Raw genomic sequence first — 18,137 nt, forward strand, 5'->3', positions numbered from 1 at the left:
CTCATATTACTGTTTTATTAGTATATGTGGAAGTTTTTTTTATGCCTATATATACTTGCCTTTAAACTCAATTACCTTTGTTCTGTACTCCATAGTGAAATGAATGCAGGAATTATAAAGACGGATCAAAACTATGAAAAGATGATGTTTAAAGAAGCTTTGAAAACAGGTTTTTTTGAATTTCAGGTAAGCTGTTAATTCTTTTCATAGCTATAAAATAGTCAATGTGAATATTATACATTTCTTTTTTTTCCTCCTGCTATAGCATAATGACTCATCTTTTAAGTGGAGAGTGAAAATTTGTAAAGTCTTCAATAAATAAATTATGATTTTAAATAGTTTTCTTGGGTACTTTTTCTGTTACTTTCCTTTAATGTAAATAATTCTGTTCTTAGTTGAGCTGTGAGTTAATTGAGGTTAAATTTGAAAACAAGTCATGTTTTCCAGAAAAGCATTTTAAAATTGACTAAAAAAAAAAGGCCTAATTGTAAACTAATTGTTGTTAGTTTGAAAGCAAATGTTTTCTGAGATTTTCCACAAGGTGTCAGTATATCCTCAAGTTTGACAGTCTAAGTGCTTAAAGTAAAAATGTAGCTTTTCTCAATCAGTTTTGTAGAATATCACATTGGGATTTATGTAATTTGGCTTTCAGAGATGTGGTTAAATAAGGATAAGTGCTGAGCATATCAGTGTATCATATTTATAGGCTTTTTAATACTTAATACATGTTACTTAGAGAGTTTACCTTTAGTACCCAGTTTAAATAGTTCAATTTTTATGTCCATTACAAAATGTCTTTTTCAGGTTTTTGTTTTTTTGAGAGTTAGTAATACAAAAGTGCAATATTCTTTTGTTAGGATTGATACTTTTTTTTTTTTAACTGAAAAACAGGGTTAATCAAACATTTATTTGATCTTGTAATTAAGAGATTTCCTAATCATAAAAACAAAAGAAAGGAGCAATCAAAAAAATACTGATGAATTTGGCAACACAGATAAGAAAATCACAACTGAAATCATCTTAAAAATACACAGTTAATTGGAAAATTATTTGCAGTCTGTATTTTAGGACTTTTGACATATCAAAAAAAAAAAATACAGATGTCCAAAGAAAAATAACCAAAGGATGTGAACAAACAGTCCCCCTAAAGAATCCTAAATGGCTAAGAAGTTCTTAAAAAGAAATGTTTAATAGCAAAAGTCATCAAAGATGTACAAATTTAAACAATTAATTGTTATGGACCTAAGGATTGATACACATTTATTTTCAGAATCTTAAAAATAAAGTAAAACCTTTTCAGAAGTTCATTATGAAATTTTTAAAGACTAAGTACTTAAAGATGCATTAAAATAGAGATACTGAATTTTTTTCCTATAATTTTATTTCAAAGAAGTAGGGGGAGAGAAATGATAAATAATTCCAAATTTTATAGGCCGCCAAAGACAAGTACCGTGAACTGGCTGTAGAGGGGATGCACCGAGACCTTGTGTTCCGGTTTATTGAAGTCCAGACACTTCTCTTGGCTCCATTCTGTCCACATTTGTGTGAGCACATCTGGACACTCCTCGGAAAGGTAGTGCTACTCGTTTAAGATGTTCTGGGTGGTTTTGATTTTGGTCTCATTAAATGAATGTTGTGGTAATAATGTTACTTACAAGAAAAAGACTGAAGATGAGTACTGTTAAATATAATGTTGGGTTCATCATCTCATGATTATTGCAGCAGCTTAAATTGAAGCTGTCTCCTTTTTAGATAGAAACATCATGTATGAGTCTTTATTTATATACACACTATGTATATTTTAAAAACATGTGACTTTGTGTTGTTATCTCCTTCCTATTAGGAAACGTTATAATACGTTTGAATACATTCAAATATATATTTTGATATATGTATAACTAATATTGTTTTTCTAGCTGTTTGTTTTAAAAGGTGAAAATGTTGAGAAAGATATATATAACTGTTATAAACTACTTATAAAGAAAGGTAGAAGTGTATATTTGCATAAATATTCTTGTTTTATATAAAATTCCTGGCATATATAGGGCTGCATATTTAGGGATATTATATTAGCGTTCTTACTGTGAAGGTAAATTTAATTATTTCTCCCAGGCTTGCAGATAAACAGATTGGCTGGTTTAATAACTCCTTTCCAGCCTTATTAGCCAGGCTCTTTTCTGTTTTTCAGTGTGTGAACAATGCAAAAATGTGTTCATGAAATATATTCCAAATAGCCATACTTTCAGTACTAGATGTATTAATAGGGTAAAAACTGAGAGTGTGTGTAATTTATATAATAATGATTAAATTTAGGCAAATTAGCATTACATAATTTTCTTTGAAAGTGAGCATATGTGTGTGGGTATTAATATGCTTGTACAAATGGATGCTAATTAAGAATGTAGAGTCAGACTTCACAGCTTGAATTCTAGGGAACATTAGATCAGGGGCTGAAAGTGTGTTCTGTGTAGTCAGGTTTGAACTTTGAGCACACAGTTACAGATGGAACCCTGGTATGAAACTATAACCAAGAATCATAAAGTAGTTGTGTTGTCTAATCTCACTGAACCTGTTTTTTTTTTTTTAAGCCCGACTCAATTATGACTGCTTCATGGCCTCTGGCAGGTCCTGTGGATGAAAGCTTAATACGTTCCTCACAGTATCTCATGGAAGTAGCACATGACCTTAGACTGCGACTCAAGAGCTATATGATGCCAGCTAAAGGGAAGGTGAAGTCATTTTTTTTAAAGAGTCATTACTTAAAAGTTATTGGTCAAATAACATCTAATAGTAATGAAGATAAAGACAACTTTCATTAAAACATGTCAGGCTATTTTCATTATTAATGCAGTTCTATAATATGATTTTTTTTTTATGTTAAAGGGAGTAGTGTAATGCACTGGAAGTGCATTTCATTTTTGGTGTACATAAAAGTAAGTAGATGTTTTTTTCCTTTCTTCTGCCCTGTAGAAGTCTGACAAGCAGCCCCCTGAGAAGCCTTCACATTGCACCATCTATGTGGCAAAGAACTATCCATCTTGGCAACATATCACCCTGTCAGTTCTACGTAATCACTTTGAGGTAATTTTCTCAGTAGACATTCCCCTCCAAGCAGTGTTGTGTACTGTTCATGCTGTTTTTGTTTTTAGGATGTTGGCAATGTCTAGGGGAAGGAAGAATGGCATCCTTGTTTAATTACCTTTAGATGTGGAGTGTCCTTTGTGGCTCTTAAATGGATGCTGAGGGAAAAGCTGTTTCATTTCTGAAACTTTCATGCAAAAATACTGGATCTAGTAGTATGTAATAAGAGATGTGGAACTTTTTCATATATTGGTTAAAATTATGAAGCAAAAGAGCTAAGTTTGCCTTTTGGTTTCGTTGTGCCTTGAACACTGGGATGCACAAAATCTTAACATTATGATGTTTGAAAAATTCGAAGCTTGGTGCTTGAATAATTTAAAAGAAAGTGTCCAGTTCGATAATTACCAGTAGAAATGGAGAGTTTGGTGTTTCTTTTTTTTTTTTAAGACTGTCAGGTAAATCGCTATTAAATATGATAGTTATATTTGAAGGAAGCTCCATATTTAAACTTAATTCTAGGTTTTCCTAAAGAAAAAAATTTACCTACTTTTTTTCCTTTAATGTTCAAAATATGGAAGCAAAGTATATGTTGTGGAATTTTTGCCTAGGTATAAGGAATAGTTATTGGTGGACAGAAACCATTAAGGTGCACTTGAGAAAGAGACAAAATAGGGATTATGGCCAAAGCCTAAAGTGATAATATAGAGAAGTCCATAGCTTTGATCTTCTAGACCTTTATTGCAATTTTGTCTCACTACTTTTCATAGTTACCCAAGAAATACTTATGAGAATTTTTAGATTTGTAAAACTTGATGGAAAGAGAAGAGCAAGTGTTTTCATATTCCGTGTGAACCTGTTTTTATGGAGAAGTATTTCTTCCTTTGATTGTGTATAATAGAAAGAGAAAGTAGCTTTTAGAGTCTGCTTATAGATTTTTGACTTATGGTAAGTAAAATTAAAAGCTACTTTGGTAGTCAGGAAAATGAAATTGTGCCTCAGTGGTTTATATATTCATATCAGCATTTTCTAGGAAGCAGCAGAAGAATTCAATATGGTATGGAATATCCCAGGTATTAAAAAAAACTCATCACCACTGTTCTTTTAGAAGTTATATTTTTACTTATATTCACTGACTAGATTATATAGTTTGAAATCAACATCATCTTTTGACCAGCTTCCTTTAAAATTATCATTTGTTTTTATCCTAAAGAACTAAAAGAGTGTCAGTTTATAATCTAGAAGAATGTTCTTACGTTTAGTATGACACTTTTTTGGTGACATAGGGAAAAGGAATGTGTCTCACCCTGTCCTTTTCTCTTCCTTATGTATTTCAAAGCAACATTTTTGCCAGTGGAGAAAATATTTTTTCCTGTGTACTCTAGTAAAGGTTAGAATTGAATGTCAATAAATTATTGAAAATCTTACTATTTCTTTTACTAAATCTTACTTTTCTTTTAGATTTATTCCCAACCCTTGGCTTTGGTGCAATGCTTTTATAATAAGGAGAAAATAGGTCATCCAAAACTCTGAAAAGGCCACTTATTACTCCTCTGTTGATGTTTGTAGGAGTGAATTTAAATTTAGGCAGCACATTTGGGACTGTGTGCATATTAGTGCTTATGATATTTTTAGGTAGATAGAAATTATTATTATTTTAATTTTATTATTATTTTTTATTTTTATTATTTTAAAGAAATTATATTCTTTTTTCACATTTGTGGTAACAATTTATAAGGAAGAGTGCTCAAAAACAGAAGTTATATGCATCTTGTATGATAGTTGTATAATTAATTTTCATTTTGCTCTGACTAATGAATTGCTTTTAGAAGTTTAAAGACAAATGATATCTTTATAGACCATTTTATGACCAGGTAAGACTAATGTTACGATTCTAAAAGTGTCGTTAGTGTAAGGAAAAATTAAATAACCTGCATGCTGCACTTGTTTTTCTTCTCTGTCCTTAAACACGTGTCCTTTGAATTTAGAGGAAACGAGAGACTCTTTTCTGTATTATTCATTTACCGTTCACTTCCCCATGATGCTGGAGTGTGTCCCCTCTTCTGCTCTTCTCTATCAGGCTGGTGGCCACTGTTTCATGTCTGGCCAGTTTTTTATAGGCATATCTACTATCTTACATTATTTTAAAAATATTTTTTCTCATATTCCTCTTCCACTCTTTTTTAGAACAACAGTGGAAAGTTGCCTGATAACAAAGTCATTGCTGGTGAACTAGGCAGTTTGCCAGAACTGAAGAAATATATGAAGAAAGTGATGCCATTTGTCGCCATGATTAAGGTAAGCTGTGGATCTTGTGTAGCTGTGATCACATGGGTGATGGTTAGCTAGGATAGTAGAAGGAAGAGGAAAACTTTGGGCAAGATCTCTCTCAGGAAATCTGCTAAAATAACACTTTACAATCAGTGGTTGTGGAAATGAGTGATCATATTTGGGTTTTACCTGTGGAATTGCTGAGTGTGTTAAAATATGTATCGTGGAAGAAAAATTGGTTTAGAATTACTGCACTAAATGATTCTCTTCATGTTCTACCTGCCCTTTTCAGTTTAAGGAGGAAGCATATTCTTTGGCTTCCATTAGGGTCTTTTTACTAGATCCGATTACTGGAAACAGGATTCTACATTTGTATAGGTTTAACTTATTAACAGGATACATGTTGTTTATAGTGGTTAGACCAGGGTTTCTCAATAATGGCTCTGTTCATATTTAGAAATATTTAATATTTCTCAATAATTAGTTCTGTTCAATGGCTGTTGGATAGTTCTTGGAAGGCTGTTCTCCTGTGCACTATAGGATGTTTAATAGTGTCTTGACTTCTACCCACTGGATGCCAGTAGAGTCTCTTCCTCCCCAACTCGAGTTATGACACTTAAATGTCTCCAGACATTGGAGACATCTATCTCCTCGTTGTCTGCCCTCCCAATTCCAGCTTCCCCATTGAGGGCTTCCCTTGTGGCTCATTTGGTAAAGAATCTGCCTGCAATGCAGGAGATCCAGGTTTGGTTCCTGGGTCAGGAAGATTGCCTGGAGAAGGAAATGGCAACCCACTCCAGTATTCTTGCCCAAAGAATCCCATAGACAGGAACCTGGCAGGCTACAATCTGTGAGGTCGCAAGAGTCGGACACGACTGAGCGACTAAGCATACACACATTGAGAACCTTTGGGTTAGACTCTTAGTTTTCGTCATCTAGATAATTGAATTGATCTGTTGGATTTCTTGACAGAGAAACAGAAAGAAAACTGAATGTTGCTTAAGATCCCAGACTCTGGGGGCAGACAAATCTTGACCCCAGTCCTGTTTTCTGTTACTTCTTAGTTTGAAGGCCTTAGACAAATCACTTGAATTCTCTGGGCCACAAGGTTTTTCATCTATAAAATAGGAAATTAGTAGAATCCTTCTAGGAGTGCTGTAAGGAGTAAATCAGTTAATACATATAACACATTTTAATACTACCTGTCAAAAAGTAGGCTCAGTAAATTTAAAAAAAAAGTTAATCAGTGTCTTCCACCCTATTAAGCATGTAATGGTTATTATACTTTAGATTAATTCTTGAATCTTGGAGGCTATAGATGCCTTCCTGATAAGAAAGCAAAACTCATAGATTGTCCTGTATTAGAGTAAATTGCTTCTAGGAGAATTAAAAGGCTTTCCTAAGGACACATAGTCAACTGTCTGAGCCTTATGGTATTTGAAGTTTCAGAAATAATTTAGAATCTTGGCTTGATGTACACTAATCAAGTTATGTTTGTGGGTATACTCATAATTCATTGGTTCTCAGCTAGTGCCATTGGTCCAATGTCAGATCCATTGTTAATATGGGAATCAACAAAATATCCCATTGTTCATTGCATAGGCAATAAATTTTGGTGACATGCTTTGCAGAATCCAGTAAAACCGATTTTAAATGATGTTAGATTCAAGGGTTGGCTTTTTGAAAAACCATTCTTAGAATTTTCAAGTAGTAAAATATTTTTTCAGTAATATTGGTGATTTGCCAGGCAAATTAGTGGTTTGAAACTTTGAAAAGTATTTAATAAATCTGGGAATAAGAATGGTTTTCTAGTACTTTATGGGAAAAGAAACAACTCGGATGATAAATGAAGATAGTGAGCATCAAGCATCATGTCAGGTCACTTTCATATAAATAAATGAAACATGTTCTAGGCAGGTTAGCTGTATTTGTGCATTTGAACTTAGGTCTTAAAGGTTGCATCTTGAGCAGCAAATATTTTATTTAATGTTAAAGAAAATTAAGAATAAGGAATTTTTTTTTAAAGAAATGATTTTTTATGTTATAGGATTATCCAAGCACCCATTTAAATCAAATTTTTAAGATATTTTAAAATTTATAGGGATTTTTTTGTTTGGTTATTTATTTCATTTTGGTACTCTTATTATTTTTTTTAATATTTATTTTTAATTGATCAATGATTGGTTTATAATATTGGTTTGATTTCTGTCATATATCAACATGAATCAACCATAGGTGCACATATATACCTCCCTCTTAAGTCTCTTTTCCACCTTCCACCTGTTCCCACCCCTCTAGGTTATCACAGAGCCCCAGCTTGAGTTCCCTGAGTCATAAAGCAAATTCCCATTGGCTTTCTATTTACATATGTTTGTGTATGTATCCATGCTACTCTATGTCTGGTTATTATTAATTTACTATTCCTTGAAATAGTCTTATTGATGTGGTACCTTAGAAACTTTGAATTTAATTTTTTTTTTTTTTTAAGTTAGCTAAGGAATATTTTAACATACTTGTCGATTCCTTGTCAAAGCAAGTTCTTTGGATCTGCTTGTTAAGTCAGGCTAAATAAACAATGATGAAATCGTATTTCTTTTTTTTTTTTTTCTTTTTTTTTTTCTTTTTTCGTATTTCTTTTATAAGTCTGAAACCCTGTCCTCTAGTCTTTTCCATGCTGTCTTAATCTTATCATACTTTAAATGATAATTACTCTCAGCTAGTAATTTCATTAGTGAGCAAACATAGATAAGGGAAACCATGAGTCCAAGGCCTTTCCTTTAACTGTTCAAATTTGAAGATTTTATCACTTGAGAGACTGATTGCTTTGGCGGAAATATGTTCTTTTCAACATATTCTTAATGTGCTTTTGTTTTTCAAAACCATTTTGGCTGTTAGGAAAATCTGGAGAAGATGGGACCTCGTGTTCTGGATTTGCAATTAGAATTTGATGAACAGGCAGTGCTCATGGAGAACATAGTCTACCTGACCAACTCTCTTGAGGTAAGAGGGGCCCAGGGTTATGATAACTAACTGACTATAGTAAACAATCCAATTCTTTTGTTTTATAATAAGCCTTTTTTTGTGTGTGTGTGTGTGTTTATCATTTTATTTATTTATTTATTTTTTTTTTTATTAGTTGGAGGCTAATTACTTCACATATAATAAGCCTTTTTAAAAACTTCATCTTCTATGTTTAGTACCCTTGCCAAATATATTGTAGGGGGAAAGAGAATGGGTAGTATAGAAGTTACGGGAAGAAGAAATCATCTTTTATCTTATTTCACTTATCAATCATTCTGTATCTAAAATACTAACTGTATATGCCTAAGTTTTCTTTGCAAAATGAGGAAGAGACCTTATATTCATATACTTTCAAAATCTCGTATAGTATGGGACACTCTGAATTGCTTCTTTTTCCCACCTCCCTTTAAGACTTCAGATTGCCAGATTTGGATTAATTAAAATCCTTGATTCATGATATATTATCAGTGGTCCATGTTTGGCCCTTTTTTCCCTAGTTAGTAATACATGAACATCCACGAATCTACTGCTCAACTCAGGAACCAGAACATTACCAGTAGCTTTCACATATTTGAGTTTCTCCCCATCCCATCTTCCTGTACTAGTGACAGTTTAATATATAGATTCTAAAAATGCTGTCTCTCATTCAACTTAGGAAGAAGGAAAGATAATTTTCTATAGAAAATTGTGTTGGGGGACTCAAAAAGTGGTTCTAATAATAATGAAAACTTGGTGGCTCAGATGATAAAGAATCTGCCTGCAATGCGGGAGACCTGGCTTCATTCCCTGGGTTGGGAAGATCCCCTGGAGGAGGGCATGGCAGCCTACTGCAGTATTCTTGCCTGGAGAATCCCCGTGGACAGAGGAGCCTGGTGGGCTAAGTACATGGGTCTCAAAGAGTCTGAGCACAACTGAGCAACAAAGCATAAAAACAGAACAGGTTTAGATTTGAATAAAATTGTTTTATGAAATATGGGAATGAAAGAAACAATCATTTCTAAGTAAATACTTTATTTCATGTAATTATAAGTGTGTGGGTTTCCCAAAGAATCTGTCTGCTAAATAGGAGACACAGTTTCGATCCCTGGGTCAGGAAGATCCCCTGGAGAAGGAAATGGCAACCTACTCCAGTATTCTTGCCTGGAGAATCCCATGGACATAGGAGCCTGGCAGGTTATAGTCCCTGGGGTTGCAAAGAGTCAGACATGATTTAATTACTAAACAATAGCAACAACAATTATAATGCATAATTAAGTATTAGTAGACACCTATTTTATGTATTTCTAAATGTTCATATATATTCATGAAAGTCAAAACACTGCTTGGATATTTTCATTGGGACAGTGGGAATACTTTTTATTTAGGGTCATCTTATATTCAGATATATGCAGTTTACTACATATCTTAAGCTTTTCCGGGCTTCCCTGGTAGCTTATCTGGTAAAGAATCTGCCTGCAATGCGGGAGACCCCGGTTTGATTCCTGGGTTAGGAAGATCCAGTGGAGAAGGGATCGGCCACTCACTCCCATATTCTTGGGCTTCCCTGGTGGCTCAGCTGGTAAAGAATCTGCCTGCAATGCGGGAGACCTGGGTTCGATCCCTAGGTTGGGAAGATCCCCTGGAGAAGGGAACAGCTACCCACTCCAGTATTCTGGCCTGGATAATTACATGGACTCTATAGTCCATGGGGTCGCAAAGAATCGGACACGACTGAGCTACTTTTACTTTGAGCTTTTCCATTTATTTGAATGAAAGCTTTTTATCCTCTTTATTGTTTTCTCGTAGGCAGCAGGTAAATGTCAGATTTCCTTATAGAAGATGGTAAACACGATTATATAAATAACATACTAGGAGACATCCAAGATGAGCATTAAATAATTGATTATAGATTTCATTTAATGTTTATATGGAAAATAATAAAATTGCACAGATCATTTCATGTCAAGTGGAGAACCTAGTTTTGTTATTTGGTGAAATGAGGTGATGATTAATTTCAGTCATATTAAGTGATACTAATGACTTCCATTTTTCCCTCTCTATTTAGCTAGAACATATAGAAGTCAAATTTGCCTCTGAAGCAGAAGATAAAGTCAGGGAAGATTGCTGTCCTGGGAAACCACTTAATGTTTTTAGAACAGAAGTAAGTTGAAAGAATCTCACTGAATCATTGCATTTTAAAGCTGTGAGAGACCTTAGAGAGCTTTACATCTAAACCCGTCATTTTGAAGATGGAAGCAAAGGGAGGCGCAGAGAAGTTAAATGGTTAATTTGACTTAAGCCATGTAGTTGGTCAGTAGTGGGACTGGATTTCAGGTCCTCTAATTCCCTGGTTAGTCCAGGCCTCACTTCTCCTTACTCTACTGTTACGGTTAGCATCAGATGTTGCTTGTGATTTTAAAAACAAGCATATGATTTTCACAACCTGACTTAAAAAAAGATAGTGGACATTGAAATGTGAGACTTTTAAACAGAGAGAGGGAGCTTTCATATTTCGGATGAGTTTTGGTTTGATAATGTTATTTGAGACTTTTGGCTTCTGGCATAAACCAGATTGATGGATCATTTCATATTTTGCTGGTAGTGCTTTTTTAATTTCTTATTTTGGGGCCATTATTGGTGAAGATAAATAGGTTTTGAAGTTTGAGGAGACTGTATTTATTAACTCTTTAAGAATCCATTCAGAATGGCAGCATTTGGTAAAGTCTGGTGGAGTGCCATTGTGAGAGTCCATGAAATGCCCTACTTTTTTTAATAAGCAGAAGACTTACATAGATCCTGCTACTCTTACCACATTTCATCAAAAACCCAGCAAACAGAAAAAGTCTGTTTTGAAAGAATGATGTAATGATGATCATGCAGACCTCTTGAATTTATCATCAGATTATAAATAGTTTCATTACATTAAGATATGGTGGCTTTAAAAGTACAGTCATTTGAGCTATGGAGGTAGGTACATGAAATAGTGTTCCCTATACAAATGTGTTTATTTCAAGCTACTTTCAAGCATTCCCTTAAGCTACTATGTATTTACGTTTCATAATGCTCAGTTAATTTCTTTCACTTAAAATAATGAGTATTGTCTTTAACTATATAGCTTATACAACGTGGAAAGTAGTATGGTATAGAACTGAGTTTATGCTCAGTAAATGTGAGGCTCTGCCTCTTTCTAGCTGTGTGACCTTGGGCTGCTTTATTAATCTTTCTGGTTTTCAGCTTTTCGTCTGTGAAAAGGGGTCTTAAGGAACTGCTTTTCAGGATATAGGAATGATGTCTATAAAGTGCTTTGTACATCATCTGGTACCTAGTAGGAATTCAGTAAACGGTGGTAGTTGTGGAAGAGAAAATAGAATCGCTGTTACTATCCATCATCAGTATAGATATGTGTACTCATAGTCACCCTTATGTAGGCATTTGGCTATAAGATTGAGCTTTTGTACATCTTTTCTTTCATACTTGAGTATCCTTTGATCTTATTTTAAAGTACCAGAATTAAGTCTGTATTTCCTTGAACATTAAAAGTCGAGTAGACACTCCTCTCTCAGCAGTATTCATATTTGATTTCTAATAATAGTCATTTTCTCTTTATTTTCTTAGCCTGGTGTATTAGTTTCCCTACTGAATCCTCAACCATTCAGTGGCCACTTCTCAACCAAAATTGAAATCAGGCAAGGAGATAACCGTGATTCTATACTCAGGCGTTTAATGAAAGCAGACCGAGGAATCAAAGGTAAATGGCTTCCCTGAAGTGCACATTTGGCAGTAGCTCATGGATTTGTGAGTTCTAAGCAGCGGGAAGAAAGAAGAGTAACTGGTTTGTTTAGGGACAGTCATGTAATGTTGTGGAAAGAATATTGGCCACAGAATCAGGACACCTGTCTTCTCTTTTGGGACCTTGTGACTAGGTAGCTTGGTGACTTGGTCATGTCACTTAAGCTCTAAATTGATTTCTCTTTTAATAAAATGAGAACACTGGATTACATGTTTTTCTAGGATTCCATCTAGCTTTATTTTGAAAAATATTGATTGATTGATTTGGCTTCAGTTGCACCATGTGGGATCTTAATTCCCTGACCAGGAATTGGACCTGGGTCCCCTGCTTTGGGAGCATAGTCTTAGCCACTAGACCAGCAGGGAAGTACCAGGATTCCAAGTTAAAATTGTAATAAGCAATTTCCATCTCTCAGAGAGATTCAGAATTAAGCTACATATTCCCTTAATATTCCAAATTAACCTGCTTGACTGAATCTGTTCCTGGGGAAGGAAGAGAAGAAAAATAAAAGTTTTTATTTGTTTGCCATGTGTTAGTCATTTAATCCTTTTACAACTCTCTAACATTGAGGGTATTATTCCCCTTTTGCAGATGATGAAATGGTGATTTGAATGGCTAAATAACTTACAAAGTTCATACAGCTAGTAAATCTTGGAGCTGGAATTCAAACAATTCAAACACAGGTCTCTGCAAAGCTCATATTCTTTCTTTTAGACAATATGCCTCTGGGTAAAATATGTAAAATCTTAATTTATTAGCAAGATTGAGTCTATATCTTTTATGATTAGATTTGATATAATAATTTGTAGTTCTTTTGTAATAATTTGTAGCTGATCTTATGCTGAGAAGAGCGTGAAGGGAGTTAGTGTGTTTCTGAATTATTTTTCTTCCAAATTATGAAGACAAATTAATGTTGAGATTCCCTGTTTTGCATGATCTCTCCCTCCTCTTCTTGATGGCAATCAAGTGTTGATTGGGCCACATACCATCAGTATAAAAATTTCCTGAAAAGATTTACAAATCCCATACAGTGACCTAGTTTTTGAAACTGCATTCAGGGTAACAATATTCCGTTTACACAGAAGACTTAAAATAGCCCTGTGGAATTCATTCTGCCATGCATTTTTTGTTCTCTCGAAATTTTTGAGAGACTATTGTGTGTGGTATGTGTGCGGAGATAAGTGTGTATGTAAAGACTCCTGTGTAGGTACTAGGGGCTCTGGGGAGTCCACAAAGTATTTTTCACTAGGAGACCGCATCTCCTGAAGGAGTAGGGGTCTTAACTATTGAAGTACATAGTTATAATCTAAGAAGAAACTGCTGAGTACAGTAAGAGAGGTCCAGATACTGTTTACAGCAGAGAGAAAGGTGAGCTTATTTATATCCTGTGGTGATCAGGAGTGATTTTATGGAGAAAACATCATTTGGATGGGCCCTGTGAGGGTGAAGGGAACATGTGTACTTGCACGAGGGAAGCACTGATAACTTGTTTCACTGTGTACCAGCAATGTGTTAGGACTGGGGATTTTTTGTTTTTTGTAGACATTTAAAAAAATTGTGGTAAAATATACAAACCATAAAATTAACCACCTTAATCATTTTTTTTAAAGTGTGTAGTTCATTAGCATTAAATACATTCACATTGATGTGTAACCATCACACTATCCATTTCCAGAACTTTTTCATCATCCCAAACTGAAACTCTATCCATTAAACAATAACTTCCCATTCTTCCTCCTTCTAGTCCCTGGCAAGAGCTCTTTTATTCTGTGTATTTGACTCTTCTAGGTACCTGTATAAGTGGAATCATACAATATTATCCTTTTGTGTCTGTCTTATTTCACTTAGCAGAATGTTTTCAAGGTTTATGTTGTAGACATTTAGCATGTTCCCTCAATAAACCAGGCACTGTAGAATGATAGTGCCATCCTTTCAACTTATAGGCAACAAAAAGCAGAACTTGAAAATTTTGAAGTGTGAACAAATAGGAAGCCATTTTGTGGCCTTCCTTTTTGCTGTTTTATATTGCATATATTAGTCATGAGAAAATTTTGTAACGGGAAGAACTCTTAACTCTGAAGAACAATATAGTATCTTCTGAAGAAAATAGATTTGTGTGCACCCACTGGGTAGGATAATTATGAGGTTGTAGTGCATGATAGGCTTTATTCGTGTATTGGAAGTTGGATTATATAATGTTAAATCTGATTTCCCTTTAAATACTCTCAGATACAGCACTGACTAGGTCCTTTGGAACTGTACTGGTGTGTTTTCTTTAGCTTGTCTTTTCTCACTGAGTTTCTGGCATAATTCTTACTTCCTTTGTTATTCTAGCTGTGAATAGTGTTATCATAAAGTGCTTTAAGTTTGATATTAGTAGCTGCTATGAATTTTGGAAAATAGATAGAGAAACATTAGGGGGAGTTTGCAATTGATATTCCTCCAAGTATCTACAGAAGAGCTCTAAACTTAAGACTTTTCCAAAAGCCCTCAGGATACTTTGATATCTAAGGGAACTGAGTATGTGAAATGAGAAAGGAGTGAAATTCAATAACATACTTCTCTGTCTGCTATGATAGCCAGCAAGTTGTCCAATTAGTGCCAGTTGTATTGAGGGTGATTATGATCTAGGTCCAGGAGGAACTAGGAACTAAAATCATCATTTCACTCCACAAAGGCTGTGGAGTAACTATTTGATGATAATGACTTTAAATCACTCAAAACCCATGCCACATATGAACTAATAATTTGGAGGTGAAAAGCTCCATTTCGCATTATCAATCCCTAGGGACTTTCAATCATTCTCATCTTTTCTCTAAGTGCCTTAAATCTTGTGTAGTTGGAGACTTAAATTTCAACATTTTCAATGATAAGACAGGTCTGGGATAAGAAAAGATAGTAAAGCCACTAAGAAAGCCCCAAGAATTTTATTTGCAGTAATGAAGTACATGGGGAAACATCAAAGCAGATGTGTTTTGTCACTTAGGAGCCTGATTGGGTATTAAGGCTTCTTTGAAATAGTTTGATTCAGAATTGCTTGGAATGATGAGGGAGGTCTGTTTCAGAGAGATTGAGACAGAGAGACAGAGGCATATCTGCAGTAAAAAGCCTTGTGCATAAAATCTGCTGGCAGGACTTGTCATTGCTTCTGTAGGGAAATAATCTGATACCACTGATGTGCACATTGAATTACAATAGCTATTAAAGTGAACTGTGTTCTTCCGCTCAAATAAGACCATGGCTGTCATGAAGACCGGGCCTCTCCTTTCTCATTTTAATTTTCAGGGCTTGTGCTGTATCTGGGGATAGATTATATGGCTTCTGCAGAACCTCTGTAAAGACTCTTAGGCAGGATTGCCTTCATGGTAGTTGCAGGTAATTGCTCTGTAAACCCTGAGATCCCTGCTCTAAGCTTATCATCCTTTAGTCTTTGTTTCCCAAGGATAATAGAATGCCTGGATAACTTGTACTCCTCGAATAGCTGCCAGCTGCATTAATGTCTCCTTTTATCTTTTTTTAAAATCTTATCCCTCTCATGCTAAGAGTCATAGTCTCAAGGCAGCATGAGGGAGTGTAGCTCATGGACCACCCAGCAGTCTACTTTAGAAAAGGGTGGGAAATAAGTCAGAAGATATCTTCAGTTTCTGTAGATCAAGTTAAGCATAAACTAGCCGTGCTATGCTTAGAATGAGCAATAAGCCCAGAATCAGCATTTGTAGTCATTTATGGTGTTTTTCCACCTTGTAAAATAAAACCATTTGATGTTGAAAAGTCTCAGAATTGCTGAAATAAATACATTTCTTTTGGGCTCAGTTGTTGGCAGGATTGTTGCATCATAAATTTGTTCAAGGGACAAGCGCTTTCTTTGCCAGGAGCCATCTTATCAGCTTGCACAAGAGCAGGTCAGGAAAATCTCAAGCAGGGGAGGGTTGGAGCTCAACCAGAAGCTCAGAATTCTAAAGTCTGTGCCCTTTCCCCCTGTTCTTCTCCTTTCCTTGTCTCTCATCAGCTTGTTAACACACCTTTCATCATTAAAGCAAAACGAAAATCTGATAATGCTGTTTCTTAGAGTAGTAATTCTTTTTCCAAAATTATCTTCCAGAAGAAAGCTACAATTCTTGCACTTTTAAATATTCCAAGAAGCAAGACAAGGAAAGGAAAAAAAGTCTTTTAGGTTTTTTAATGTTCTGAAAAATGGTTAATTGAAGTGTATTAAAAGTGATTCGAGAGAGCATATAGGAGTAATGCTCAAAAATATACTCAGTACCTCCCCTTGGTTTATAATTCCAGAAGATAGATGTGTTACACAGAAGTTCTGCCAGTTTTTGATCTGGGTAAAAGCTGACAGAGGATGAAGATTTGTTAGATTTATCTTTGCTTTCTGAGTTTGGGTCTTGTTTAATAACCTGATAAAAATATTTTTTGAGATAAAACAATGAGTGTGTTTAAAACATGAATTATGAGACTCAGGCATGGGTTTGAGCCAGTGACTGTAATTAAATGTTCATATTGCTACTTTATTTTGCCGTAGACCTTTCCAAAGTGAAACTGATGAGATTTGATGATCCAGTGTTGGGGCCTCGGCGAGTTCCTGTCCTGGGAAAAGAGCACGCTGAAAAGACCCCCATTACTGAGCATGCTGTTTTCCACGTGGATCTCATGAACAAGAAAATTCATCTTACTGAAAATGGGCTACGGGCAGATATTGGTGATACAATGATCTATTTAGTTCATTAAACAAAGGCACAGGAGATTTATCCTGGTTTCTGAGGATATTACTGCTATGATTGTGTCTGTAGGTGGGCTCTGAAGAACCTTAGGCAGGACCTAAATAGATTTAATTTCTGACCATCAAATTCTGCATGTACTCGTAACTATACCAAGTTTTCTTCAATTCCTGGACCTAATAAATTTTTTTTTTTCCTCATTGAGGCCTCAAATAGAAATAGTTTGTACCATACTTTGTTCTTTGTTTTTGTTTTTTAACAGGTGTTTGCTGTTTCCCAGAAGCTGTGAGTACTTCAGGTTAATGCAAAAATGTCAGTATGCTTCTTGTATGAGGTGTACTTCATGTTATATATGAGGGCTAAGGAGTAGCTAGCAACTTTTTTATTACATCCATTATGGAGTTAGCTGTTTTTCTTTTTTAAAAAGAAGAGAAATTAGACAGCCAGTTTTGCTTTTTAAAAAGAACTCTCATGATGATTTTAAAAGAACAAATGAGAATATTTTGATTTGATTGTGATCACTCAGTATTTTGTATAAAGAACAAATAGGTCTTAAAATAATTTTTTTTAGCTTTGATATATTCAGTTAGCCACCAGTAATATTTTCTCAAGGGTAATATTGATAATTTATAAATAGTTATTTGATTTATACTAAATTTAGATGTTTTAAAGGAGAGGATTTTTTTCTGCCCTCAGAAATCTGCATTTATCAGATTTGCCTTTAGTCCAGTTGTGTTTAAAGATCAAGCCAACAGTATTGCATATTTATTTTTTTATTCTTTCTGGAATGCCTTTAGATATTGTCTGTGTCATCTCTTTTCATATGAGGAAAAAATATTAGATATTGACTGACAGACAAGAAAAAATTTGCATTTCTTGAAGGATTTCATGTGGAGAAAGACCACTTCTGATAATCCTAGGAAACCTGAATTCTAACTTTCAGATCATGTGAAGAGATTTTATTGAGCTTCCTTAGTTTGCTTCATACAATTTGAGATTACAGGGCCTAGTTGAATACTTTATTACAGATTCATTAAGACAAATCATAGAATGTTAGAACTGAACAATCCTTTAGAGGTCAGTAAGAACATATCATTGTTTATCTGCTAGGAGGAGGCAGTATAGCAGAGTAGATAAGATTACATGCTCTGAGGTCAGACTAGCTAAGTTAGATTTCCATTTCTTCCACTTGCTACTGGTATGCTTTTGGCCAATTACTCAACCCATTTCTTCATCTATAAAATGAAATTAACAATGTACCTACTTTCTAG

The 18,137-nt window shown here is 34.7% G+C and overlaps 1 protein-coding gene across 1 annotated transcript in view; it reads left to right on the forward strand.

Annotated features, from left to right (window-relative positions):
• LARS1 (leucyl-tRNA synthetase 1) overlaps nucleotides 1-17,066 on the forward strand; it is a 62,553-nt gene extending 45,487 nt beyond the window's left edge. The window contains exons 24-32 of the mRNA XM_043465107.1: nucleotides 96-186; nucleotides 1,433-1,573; nucleotides 2,589-2,729; nucleotides 2,971-3,081; nucleotides 5,266-5,376; nucleotides 8,245-8,349; nucleotides 10,415-10,510; nucleotides 11,965-12,097; nucleotides 16,671-17,066. Of these exons, the coding sequence (XP_043321042.1) occupies nucleotides 96-186; nucleotides 1,433-1,573; nucleotides 2,589-2,729; nucleotides 2,971-3,081; nucleotides 5,266-5,376; nucleotides 8,245-8,349; nucleotides 10,415-10,510; nucleotides 11,965-12,097; nucleotides 16,671-16,876 (1,135 nt within the window). The 3' untranslated portion in view covers nucleotides 16,877-17,066. The remainder of the gene's footprint in view (nucleotides 1-95; nucleotides 187-1,432; nucleotides 1,574-2,588; nucleotides 2,730-2,970; nucleotides 3,082-5,265; nucleotides 5,377-8,244; nucleotides 8,350-10,414; nucleotides 10,511-11,964; nucleotides 12,098-16,670) is intronic.
• The last annotated feature ends 1,071 nt before the right edge of the window (nucleotides 17,067-18,137 follow it).

Source organism: Cervus canadensis, chromosome 4, assembly GCF_019320065.1.
Source record: "Cervus canadensis isolate Bull #8, Minnesota chromosome 4, ASM1932006v1, whole genome shotgun sequence".
Taxonomy (NCBI): Eukaryota; Metazoa; Chordata; class Mammalia; order Artiodactyla; family Cervidae; genus Cervus; species Cervus canadensis.